Source organism: Mixophyes fleayi, chromosome 6 (genome assembly GCF_038048845.1).
Source record: "Mixophyes fleayi isolate aMixFle1 chromosome 6, aMixFle1.hap1, whole genome shotgun sequence".
Lineage (NCBI taxonomy): Eukaryota > Metazoa > Chordata > Amphibia > Anura > Limnodynastidae > Mixophyes > Mixophyes fleayi.
The window spans coordinates 8,189,474-8,202,907 of record NC_134407.1 but is presented as its reverse complement, the minus strand read 5'-3'; the positions used below and the strand labels follow the sequence as shown (position 1 = coordinate 8,202,907).

The 13,434-nt window shown below is 38.7% G+C and overlaps 1 protein-coding gene across 8 annotated transcripts in view; it reads right to left on the bottom strand.

The window, feature by feature from the left end:
- SORCS1 (sortilin related VPS10 domain containing receptor 1) overlaps positions 1 to 13,434 on the bottom strand; it is a 459,666-nt gene that overhangs the window by 184,065 nt on the left and 262,167 nt on the right. For all 8 annotated transcript variants that reach the window (XR_012693296.1, XM_075215731.1, XM_075215724.1 and 5 more), the window contains exon 6: positions 4,759 to 4,823. Coding sequence is in view for 7 of the 8 variants with exons in the window: in XM_075215731.1 (XP_075071832.1) it covers positions 4,759 to 4,823 (65 nt within the window). In the remaining variant the exon portion in view is untranslated. The remainder of the gene's footprint in view (positions 1 to 4,758; positions 4,824 to 13,434) is intronic.

The following is a 13,434-nucleotide window of genomic DNA, read 5'->3' as shown; positions in this document are numbered from 1 at the left end:
CTATACCTGTCTCTGTGGATGGCATGAGGAGACACCTGGCTCTGTAGATGGCATATACTATACCTGGCTCTGTGGAGGGCATATATTATACCTGGCTCTGTGGATGGCATAAAGAGACACCTTAGGGTTGGGGGAATCCTGGCTCTGTGGATGCTATGGCAGAGGTGGAGGAATCCTGGCTCCATGAATGGCATGTGTGGGTGGGTCCTGGCTCTGTGGATGGATTGGGGGGGTGGGGGAATCCTATCTCTGTGGATGGCATGTGTGGGCGAATCCTGGCTCTGTTGATGGATTGGGGTGGGGGAATTCTGGCTTTGTGGATGGAATGGAGGGTGCAAGGCATATACTATACCTGGCTCTGCGGATGGCATGAGGAGACACCTGGCTCTGTAGATGGCATATACTATACCTGGCTCTGTGGAGGGCATGAAGAGACACCTTGGGGTTGGGGGAATCCTGGCTCTGTGGATGCTATGGCAGAGGTGGAGGAATCCTGGCTCCATGAATGGCATGTGTGGGTGGGTCCTGGCTCTGTGGATGGATTGGGGGGGTGGGGGAATCCTATCTCTGTGGATGGCATGTGTGGGCGAATACTGGCTCTGTGGATGGATTGGGATGGGGGAATCCTGGCTCTGTGGATGGCATGTGTGTGGGAATCCTGGCTCTTTGTATGGCATGGAGGTGGCGGGAATTCTGGCTCTGTGGATGGCATGGAGGGTGGGGGAATCCTGGCTCTGTGGATGGCATGTGTGGGGGAATCCTGGCTCTGTGGACGGGATGTGTGGAGGACCTAGCTCTGTGGATGGCATGTGTGGGGGAACTGGCTCTGTGGATGGCATGTGTGGGGGACCTGACACTGTGGATGGCATGTGTGGGGGACCTGACACTGTGGATGGCATGGGGGGCACCTGTCTCAATGAACAGCTATTTACCACAGCTGGTAAAATCCATGCCTAGCAAATAAAAAGCAGGAGATGGGGAATTTGATGGCTTGGGGGAAATTGTTAATATAAGTCTTATTTTAGAAGGAGCTGATGAAAATATAATTAGCAACCTGAGGGATGAGATGATTATTTTATAGGAGCAAGAGACTAGAGTAGGATGTAAATAGGAGAATGAATCCAGAGAGGTGGAGGAAAGTTTAGTCATGTGCATCATAGAAGAAGGAAAAGCTATAAGTTATATTAACAGACAGTTCTCACTCTGCACGTTTAGAAAACTGCACAGTACCACTTCTCGCTGATGATGAGCGACGTTCGGCAGATGACAATGTAAAGGGATGAAGGGGAAGCAAATATGGAGAGAAAAGTAGAAATGTGCAGATCTTTCCTTTATTTAGATGGACCCCAATGTGTTCACGTTTATGGTAAAATAACTGTGTTATTTTTCACAATGCAAGACACATCCAGAATTTAGATTTTCACCATTGTGTTGTGTTGTACTCATTGTTTAGTTCGTATATATTAACTGTGATAGTGCCTGCAAGGTCTGTATATACTGTTAGTGACAACACACACAGAGAAGTTACCAACAGCTTATGTTTTGCATTAAATGTCATGATGCCAACAATTTAGTGTTGACTTTGTGATGTTTGTTATAAAGTCTACAGTCTCCATGCTTTCCTCCGACACGTTTACTTTAAGGGTCTGATTTATCAAAGCACGTATCTGCCGATCTTGAACATATCATATGCAGGATCATTCAGCGCATGCTTAGATCCGGACCTTACGCCAGTAAATGCAGCTATGCTCGCTCTGCCTTCATCTGCAAAGGACACTTATTACAGCTTACGATCTCGGATCTTGGGGTGTGAGTGAGGCGTAGTCAACTTACAGTAAGAGCGTGCAAAACTCAAACGCACGCAGTCACGTCTGAATCAACTCTGGGCATCTCAAAGTACTTGTTTTGTCTGCTGTATCTTTTGCTCCAGTTACAGGGCTAGACTAAGTCCTGATCAGTAGTGACAGTCTAGTACGCATGCTATAACGTTAACGTTTAATGTATAACGTATATTGTTTGCAATCGGGAGCAACTGCAAAAATGTATTTTATGTTCGGCTCCCTTAGCAGAAATCAACGTTAGACATTACGGTCCTGATTCATTAAGGATCTTAACTTAAGAAACTTCTTATTTAAGTTTTGCACATTAGTTAAATACTGACTGTTTTTTCATGAGGCACACAAATACTTGATAGCTTATTTGTACACTGAAATGTAAAGTTGATATTTGTGTGCTACATGAAAAAACAGTCAGTATTTAACTTACGTGCAAAAGAGAACACTAATTTGCACCCCTTGCATTGTAACATGGGTTTGTCCAGGAGACTTAAATAAGAAGTTTCTGAAGTTAAGATCGTTAATGAATCAGGCCTCTACCATATGAACACCAATGATGCACCCTATTACCGTAGGAATGGTAACAGTGCACAGGTCACATTACTTTCCAGAGTGACGCGGCCAATTTTATTCCCCCCGAACAACATCCTAATAAATGTATTTTACGGGGATTTTTTTTTTTTTTTTTAAAAAACACCTTTTTTTTTTACTGTTTTTTCATTAGTCTATATTAATTACAGCTGACATTAATAAAAAAAAACATTTTCTGTGCGCTCTTATGCAAATTTATAATCCACAGGTATTGGACATATCCTGCAGTGTCTTGTGTAGCAGGGCAGAGCAGACCTACACCAAAATTCATCAACACACAGGGCTTGTTCAATTTGGGAGTGCGCAGAGCCAGTTTACATGCGTTTTAAAACAACCGCACATTGCGCTCAGTATGTGTGCCTTGATGAATGAGGCCCTAATTGTTCTAGATTCCAATAAAAAAATTCTACTACGGCAACAGTGATCTGCATCTGGAACACACACCACAATGTCTACTTTGGATAGTAAGCTCTTTTGAGTCATTATTTCATTACCATGTTTATATGTTAAAATGATGGAATTATTACAATGCCCTTTATTTACTACTTACTTTATACAGCCCTACAGGAGATGTTGATGCCTTATAGATCAAGAAGATACATAATATCACTCTCCTCCCCACTCCACTACATACAGTGAGATGATATCGAAATGCAGACATCACTATATTTTGCCAAACCTCCAAATGTAACCGTTGTATATTTATAGTTTTAATGAGTTAAGTAGGAAAATGCACGTTTCATGCATAATAGCACATTCCTGGCATTGTGTTTACAGCAACTCAGCCCCTGACCATTCCGAATTCCCTGCCCCTCCAAAGACAATGAAGTCAGGAAAAAATATGCTAACAATAAGCTCCAAAGATGTCTTTATGTGATGGCTTTTAGCTCTCAGGTCTGTGATCCTGAATGAATAAAGGAAATGCCTTCCTTTTATTTATTTTTATTTTAATTGAATTTAATATCTGTCGATCTATTGCTAGAATTAAGCCGTGTCATGCTGCACCGAGCGAATCCTAAATCTGAAAATGCTTTTCAGACAGAGTCTTAAAAGGTTCATATAAATGATTTCAAATGCTATGATTAGCATAAGAAAGATAAGAATTAATTTGCATTGAAACTTCCCACTGCACTTGGGCAGAGTTCTATTATAGAATGGCTCATTTTCATACTGTTTTGTTGCAGAGAAGGAGAGTTGCAGATGGGAGGGGGGTCATGGATGGCATTCGAAATACAAGTAAGGGTGTGAACATAATACAGAAATGTTTCCTCTTTAACCAAATCACTAGAAAGTAAATTAACTTTTTCATATAGTTCAAAGACAAGATATTATACTGTAAAATTACCTTAAATATTATACCCAGTCAAATTTATATGCATTATGACCAGCACGGCTGAGCCTGATTTGATAGCCAATATATAATGCTGAGTCCAATCTGGTGACTAGTATATAAAGTTGAGTCTGATCTGGCGGCTAGTGCACAAAGCTGGACCCAATTTGGTGGCCAGTAAACAATTACAATTCAGTCTTGTGACAAGTATACACAACTAAACCATATCTGGTGACTAGTATACAGTACAAAGCTGAGTCTGATCTGGCAGCTAGTGTACAAAGCTGAACATAATTTGGTGGCCATTAAACAATGCCAAATTTAGTCTTGTGACAAGTATACACATCCAAACTATATCTGGTGACAATTTAACAAAGCTGAAGCCCATCTGGTGGCTAGTATAAAATGCTGAATCCAGTATACACAGCCGTATCATATCTAGATCAGAGGGTTTGGGGGTCCATGAAAGACAGAAGGCATTGGCTCATTCCGTTTATCCAATGTGACACTACATAGATTACAAGCAGACTGGAAGAAGTAGTCAGGTCTAAAATAATTCAGGAAGAGTTGGAATCTCTTCCAAAACAAAAATGATCCATGGATCCCTACAGTTTATGTATTTGTTTGAGGATGCGCTCAACAGTGCATGGTGGGGGGACTGCAGGAAGTGATCCTCTAATTATGTTACAACGCTTCCTTTTTCTATACATGAGAATGCAGCCTACTAATTTAATAGGAAGCTGTAACATCATTGGGCCACTTTGTTCCTCTGTAATTCCACTGATACCATTTGAATGGACAGACTACATTCTCAGAAACCTCATACCTCAGTGACATCACAAACTCACAGCTGCAGCTTTATAAATAAAGATTAAGCTTCTAAATTGGCTGCCTCATCTCTCAGGTAGGGATGTATTTTAACATGAGGAAGTAGCTGGAAAGCAAATAAAAATGGAAATGTATTAGAGAGTTTCAAGACGTCCACGTTGCTTGCATACTTACATCCCTCGGGAGTCTTGGTCTCTAGATGGACAAGGTCAGCGTCTCTGTTAGAGATGGTCACAGTCCTACGCAAAAAAGACAACACAAAGGAGTCAGGATAAGGTTTCAGATTTGCGCTGGTTTTCTTTCTCTGCTCAATCCATATATGATGTCATTCACATGCACTTATGAGCCTCCATCGGCCAAAACAACAAGGTTATGAAGACTTTAAACATACCTCCCATACATGTGAAATTGGGACATAATCCGCTTGGCCCACAATCAACCCAAACTCTACCCCAGATCCAACCAAAGACTCGCACTTTTATGGCAAAACTTGGCCCATGTTCATGTAAACGCCAACCTTCTGAGGTCTGTGATTCAGGACTGGCCCGACAAAATCGGGTCATTTGGGAGATATGCATTAATAGATAATTCAACCTAATTGAATATTCAGTAATGAGTAGAATATCCTAAGTAAAAGCTGGTCCCAAAATGTTGCTTCACTAGGCACAATTTTGGGTGGAATTAAGCTTTAAAAGCTCCTCCCAGTTGACAGAATGCAAATTTGCATCCACGTTGCAGGATCTGTCACGTCTGAGAACACTGTTTACATTCCTTTCAGTTACCATAGTGTTCCCACCTTTAGATAAAGTCACTGTGTTAGATATTTCCCACCCATGTAACAAATCATTAATAGGCTTCCTCTCTTGGGGCTCCTACTAATATGTGGTTAATGGTTTGGAAACCCTGGGCAGGAAAAAAAAGTATCTTTGCTGTAGCCCTGCTCATTTTTATGTTTTGTTTTTTAATTTGTAAAATAAAAGCCGCTCACACGCACGTCCATGGTAAATTTTAATAACTGGAAAGCTTCAGTAGGGAAACATCTTCTCTGAAGGTCAGATAACAGAAGGGTAGAATATATACTACAGACACACTGTTTCTCCCTGTTTTGGAACTCATCAGTGTAAGTAAGTTGACATACTGTACTGTAGGTTATTGTATCGAAACTTTATTCCTCTCTTTATATGAATTTTTAAAATAAGTTGAGAGCAGCCAATTTGAGTTTTCTCTGCTGAACTAAAGACACAGATGGATACAGTTTCTTCCGGTTAAATGCTGTACATGAGCATCAGTCACATGATGCGACAATAGTGAGTTTTGAGCTGAACCACGCTTTACTATCACTGAAATACAATGGAGCGGGTGGGATTACTGCAGCACAATCTGGTGTTTCCAACCTTTAGCTATCAATGCTCATATTGATTCTCTTGTACTTCACTGAGTTCCTATGTTAGGGTGTCTCACACAAAAAATGTATATCGTAGTATCAAGCTGAAACAGAAGGGTTACAGATTCAGGACAACCAGTCTTACATATCTCTAAATTAAAACTCAGTACTTAAAATCATTTTCATTTAGTCTGTGATATAGTTCACAGATATTGCTTAACTCATGTTGAGTTTGGACACAAATGGCAATTTTCAGCGTATAAAATGCTTTTTTATCTTCTGAGCATGCACACAAAACTCTAGCTTAAGAACCAGTTCTTTGCTTTAAAAATGTTTTATGCGCCAAAGACGCAGTTTGCGTCCAACTGCACTTGACCACCAGAACGAGCGTCGATCTTTAAAACTCTCCTGTGCATTTCACAACAGCCCAGTTTCCTATCTAGTCCCACAGAATAATATTTCAATAACATTTCAAGTTTTGTAAGGTCTGACCTAATTTCCTAGTTTATCCGTGTCTGCAAATATGCGGCTACCGGAGTTCTGCTTCATATCATAGAGCGGTCTGCTTTGTTCTCTTTCAGTCAGTCCCCAAAGAGGTTTGAAATACACAATAAATAATAAGCAAAGAGAAGCTTGTCAGACTCTCATGCCCACTGTTGATCACAAAAAACAATATTGCAGATGTATCGCTGCATCAGAGCAGAGCAACTCCTCTTGGCAGAGCTACGATCCCTCGAGTAGTTCACCAGCCAACTTTTTAATTTGCACAGTGGAAACCAGTAGCCTTGACTCTAAATCCAAGTTTAAATCCATATCTAACATGTATAACATCTCTGTCTATTCATTATACAGTCCTAGCAGGGCAGCAAGTATTAAATTCCATCAACACATTCACAGCCACACAACATTAAAATCCAATTTATAAATTGGCTTGTGGTCACCACCTCTTCAATTGTACAAAGATTAAGAGCAGAGGGTTCAAGACAACAGTACCGGACTGAACTATGTTCTTACTCTGCTATTTCATTAAAATACATCCATATTTATGTTTGTACATACTTTGCATTCTCAACTAGCTCTAAATTAACCAGTTTGCTTCCGATAGGGGAAGTAAGGTTAAAAATGCCAAACTGGGTCAGTATATATTATATAAACTCTATTAGAAGATAATTTATGTTGGGATTTTAAGTGAAATATGCGGGAGCTTTATTAAATAAATCATCTTTGTAACTAGATCAAATCTATAATAGAATATTTTGTGCAAAAAGCGTTTCGCCACAGAGGAGGTGACAAGTTTCAGCAACACAATATTTACATTTTGTTTTTCCCCTCCTTATCGCAGGGAATATTGTACTGTATTTGAAAATGCACAGTTTGATGAATAGAGTTTAAATGACAACAGTCATTTAATCTGCTGGGTTGGTGCAAGAATGGGGACACTTAATGCCAAATTCCTGTGGTGAAAAATTTCATGGCCAGAACTGATGATCCTTACAGTGCCAGGATCTCCTCTCCAGCTACCAAAAGTACAACCAAATGCAGCACCAGCCCATTAAAATCACCCGTGCTGTGTACTTAGCCGAACAATTTATTAGCAGACTATTTAACCCATACATCCAACTGCTCTCCATAGCTGGAAGGTTATAAATGACAATTAAACGTAGCAGCCACCTGCTCCACTGGGAGAATTCTGGTCCCTTCCACATCATTGTTATATTTATTTTAAAGTGAATGTTCTGTGCTCTGCGAGGAAGTGTAGGATATTTCTCACTTGCATGCACTTAGACCAAGTTAACACTGAATCTAGACTGCAAGCTCTGACAAGCAAGGACTTCTCTTCTAGGGCCTGATTCATTAAGGATCTTAACTTGAGAAACTTCTTATTTCAGTCTGCTGGACAAAACCATGTTACAATGCAAGGGGTGCAAATTAGTATTCTGTTTTGCACATAAGTTAAATACTGACTGTTTTTTCATGTAGCACACAAGTATTTGTGTGCTACATGAAAAAACAGTCAGTATTTAACTTATGTGGAAAACAGAAAACGAATTTGCACCCCTTGCATTGTAACATGGTTTTGTCCAGCAGACTGAAATAAGAAGTTTCTCAAGTTAAGATCCTTAATGAATCAGGCCCGTAGTGTTTAATATACACTCACGGCTGGAGTGCTATTTAACGAAAATAAACTAATGTGAATTTTTTAAGAATTTATCACAAAATTACTCCATTTCCTATGAGCCTATGTAGATTATTTCAATATAAAAAATGTTTGTACAAATTTAATGTTTTTGCATTTAGTGAGTACTTTATGTACAGTATATTATTCTAATCTTATTTACTATTAAAAACCACTCAGCAATTGCTGAATATTCAGCTTCTGCATTTTACACAATTGGGAATATTGAAGATACAATATTGACAGACAAGAAAAGTTTGATTCAATGATACATAAATCCGTACTTTACAACGTGATAATACACAAATTACTGTTGTTAACATTAAAAAAAATAGGGAAACCCCAAGGTAACCACCTTAAATTAAACTGAAATATGACTAAATTACTTTATTAAAAGAATTCAATAACAACAGATTATAATGAAGAAATAACTATATTATCAATCACTATATTAAAGGAAGTAAAGAATTTCTTTATACACTACAATATATGTATAACTTGTATCAAAGTTACATTGCTGGGCATAATCCCTGCAAGACACGCTGATATAAGAGGCTGCAAATAACTGTCACAGTTTCCAGGCCACCCAGCAGGTCACATGTTCCAAGTCACCCAGCAGGTGCACAGAGAGAGTTCGCTAACTGTCAGTTTCCAAAGCAACCAGCAGGTACAAAGGTATATTGCCAACTGTCACATTTTCCAGAGGATAATGGTAATGCATTGTTGTAAATGGTGGGCAGACGTTTTGTGAACTAATTCCGAAACCGATTACAACGCCAATATTTTTCTGAAAATCTACAGACCAAGACCTTTAATTTGGTATATGATGTGCCCTGCTCAGACATTGGCATCATAGAAATAAGCCATTCATAAAAGTCGTACTTATGCTATTAATATATAGATATTAATTTAAATGGACAATAATCAAGAAGGGCCCTATTCACTAAGGCACGCCAAACGAATGTATTGTACTTTTTTTTAAAAAGACAGCATGTAAATCTGGCTTACGCACATCCGTATTCTACAACACGTGGGTCTGAAGAAACATCTCTTGATGAATAGGTCAGATCTGCACTAATAAACACAATACACTGCAGGATTCATACAATTCATTTGTGGAATATAAAGTCCCAGCAGAACGCACAGAAATAAAAATCAATTATTGTCACCTATCAATAATATGTCGTTAATTAAAAAACTTTAAAAAAAAAAAAAATAATGTCCATGAAATACATTTATCATGATGTTATTAATGTCTACTGTACATAAAATACATTGTTACAGTTGCTCCTGATTGCAAACACATGTTCTAGCTGTATACACAGCCGTCATCACTACTAATCAGCACTTGCACCTGACCTGTAGATGGTGCAAGTGATACGGCTGAAGATTTTTATAGATGCTCAAAGCTTAAATCGGACGGTGCTGTGTGCGATCGATCTTGGCACGCCCTTATGGTTCACTAACCACGCACATATACCCTTTGCACTTGAAGATGAATTGCATACACTTACAATCACTGGTGCATAGTCCATTACTTGCCATGCCCAGAGCAATTTAACGTAAAACCCGGATCTTGTCGGCATCTGCATTCCTTAATGAATCAGGCCCTAGATATTTATACTACATTTATTTTTGCAATGCTGATATTTTAAGCTGATCTATAAATGTTTGTCTTGGTGCAGAGTGTCCAGGAGTTTCTGTGTCGATGTAACTTGCTTTCCGAGACCAATTGACCCCACTGCGAGACTCCACTGGGCTTGTTAATGAAAAGACCAGAGCCTGTTCTCTCTCTGCCAGCGAATCTGAGATTTGGCAGCACAGACCAAAGAATAAACAAGACTAGCACACAACCTGTGACTCCGGACAAACAAAGGAATCATTATCTTGTCTTGTTTTATATGTGGATGTCATCAGCCGACAGAGGAACTCAACCTGAGACCGGATACAAGGAAACACCGGAGAGTTTTCTCCTACACTAGAGAATGTAAACAAAACCGGGCTATAAACATATAAGGAACCCGGATCAGTTTCGCAGCTGACTGGTCTTTGGATAAATATACACACATAGGAAAAGCTGCGATAATGACTTTATAATTATCCCAATTCATTAAATTGCAATTATTTTCCATAAATTAGGTAAATCATCTTACCCAATACAGCTTGCAGTGTAACTAAAATCTGTATAAATATTTTCATATATGTAATATCTAACATTGCCCTGAGAGCCACATTAAGTCACAATGTACAATCATCCAAGAGTTGTTCCCTGGGCAGTGTTATAAATTTGCGAAACTTCATCTCACATAACTAAATCGGATTTAAAAAATTCAACTGCCCTGTTAGCCGCAAAAGTGCAAATTTGGGACACTCATGTGAACTGAAGAGACGTAAAGATCCAACTATACAATTGAACTTTTATTTTACCATTACACATGTTCAGTTCCATGTACTAAAAATAAATAAATAGTGTTAAAATTGGCAGCAAATCCGCCAGGGGCGCTAGATGTCCAGGACTTATTGCAACAAAGAGACTGGTGCCCCTATTTGGGGTCTTAAAAAAACAGTGTGCCCCCATCCCAAAGTCTACCAATCCAAAGGTGAAAAGTACTGGTGCTCTTCCCAACAACCCCTTCCCAACTTTACCACCCCAGTGGTATAAAAAAAAAAAAAAAGAATAACAAAAAAAAAAGCACAATCAACTTCACCACTTTATTAAATATAAAATAAAATATTTCTCGATCCATTGTAGTCTGAATGGGACCCATCAGCACCCCAAACATAACAGATTAAAAAAAAACAACACTAGAAAAGTCCGAAGCAAAAAGCCCATGTGAATTTCACGCGAAACGCGTAAGACAAAATTCTGCTGATGAAGCTGCAGAGCTCATTCTTAATGTATAAATGTATAAAATATAAAAGAGACAAATCAGCAAGTCATTGATGAATAAATGTTGTTATATAGAGTGTTAAAATAAATCTTTTAATCTTTTGAGTTTCAGTTTAAAATACTAATCAAATTATTAGAGAAAGTAAAAGCATTTTGGAAAGTGTTAAAGGCAGAAACTATGATGAAAAATGGATTTTTAAATTTTGTCTGTATACAGTATAGGGTCCAGTCTGTTATCAAAGTTACGACACTTATTGTTTTTCTCTCTCTGTTGCAATGATTTGCCAGCTGATTTTAAATCTGAATTTTATGATATTTCTGGACTCAGGCTACTTAAATTATAGATAACACTACCCAGTTAATTAGTGATAATAATAAGTACAATATGGTTTGCAGCAAAATGGCAAATTTTGAGAAAAAGAAATAGTAGAAAAGCAAAAAGTAATTTTTGTGCCCAATTTAATCCAAATAAATAATAATTAGATTATATTAATAATTAACCACTAAATAATTATCTGCTATAAAATTCTAAAGCTGGATTAAATTTAAATGATTCAAATTTGATTACAGTGATCCCTTGAGAGAAACGGGTAGCAGTGGATGTAATAAGCAAACAAAGAAGGAAATTTTCCAGTGTCTACGGCATATTTAAAGTCTGTTTATGTGTTGAGTACATCTGTCTGTAATACGCTTCTACAAATCAGATTACAGTCTGATTACTAGAACAGCCTAGAGGGCTTGTTGTCCAGTCTCGCAGCATCTCCAAGAAATCCATGCTGATACCAGCTGGAATAAGTACGATCAGGTCTGTAAGAAGCAATCCCACAACTTGAGAATTGGAAACGTGAGAGGTGTAAGCTCTTAATGACGCTATTTCGGGAGTTGTACCGGAGACACAGATGCTCCTCTCTGGTTTGCGCAGCATCCAGCTGGCACTGGGAATGAACAGCTGGGAGACGCGGACTTTTATCCCCAGGATATAGGACCTGGTGCTGATTCATCTGGATGCAAAAGAGCTGTTCAATGTATCATTAAACATGATAACAGGTCAGACGTAAAATCACAGAACATTAGACTTCGACCCATTATATTATTGTTTGTTGCCCTGAGAAAATGTCAGATGGGGGCATGAGGGGCAAACGAGAAAATCTTATAGGAGCCCACTGGTGTGTATAAAGGGGCATATGCATATCAAACACGTTTAATACTGTAGATATTTAAGATATAATATAAATGTGTTTGAGGAATGATCTTTAAAACTTGAGTGGAGAAGGTTCAGCACAGGTGGCTGGCTAAATAGTAGTTGCATCAACTATCATCATCATCATCATCACCATTTATTTATATAGCGCCACTAATTCCGCAGCGCTGTACAGAGAACTCACATCAGTCCCTGCCCCATTGGGGCTTATAGTCTAAATTTCCTAGCACACACACACACAGACTAAGGTAAATTTGATAGCAGCCAATTAACTTACTAGTATGTTTTTGGAGTGTGGGAGGAAACCAGAGCACCCGGAGGAAACCCACGCAAACACGGGGAGAACATACATACTCCACGCAGATAAGGCCATGGTCGGGAATCGAACTCATGACCACAGTGCACAGAAAAAAAACAACTAATAAATGTCATCTGTTAATATAGTCATTAATGAGAAAGCATTAAACAATAAAAAGACCTCTCTGTCTGTATGTATTACCCAGTATTGTTTTATTACTGTTTGCTCCCAATTGTAAATTGCTACGGAATCTGCTGGCGCTATATAAATAAATGTTGATGATGATGATGATGTCAAACTGGTCTTTAGCTCCTAAAATAATCCTTCTGAGGAGGTGATGGAACAAGACAGAACATGGGTTTTGAGGAAGTGGTTTTTGCTGAGTAGAGTCCTTTCCCCCATAAATAGATACGTTATAAGAAAGATAGCAGACTGAGCAGTGTGATTTCTCTCTCACTTAATCTTCGCTAGCTATTCTCTGTATTAGATTTGGTTTTGATGTTTGATATTCTGTATTCCTGGTAGAAAGCCTGAGGTAGGATCTATCATTTTAAGATTCTATGCAAGAGACACCTTTAATAGCTTGAAGATAACTTGAAGGTTTTGCATTCGAGTCAAAAAAAGACTAATTTAATTTTGAAGGATCCTGAGCTCATGTATTATAAAAAGCAGCCAGGCCACACAGGTGAAACATTCGCTGCAGTAACGGATTATTGCAGGTCTTATTTAATCATCTTCGCAATCTTTTCATATTTTTGTAAACTTTTCTAATGCAGGCGTCTTCAGCACGGTGGCTCAGTGCTGGGGTCATGAGTTTGATTCCTGACCATGGTCTTATCTGTGTGGAGTTTGTATGTTCTCCCCGTGTTTGTGTTGGTTTCCTCCGAGTGCTCTGGTTTCC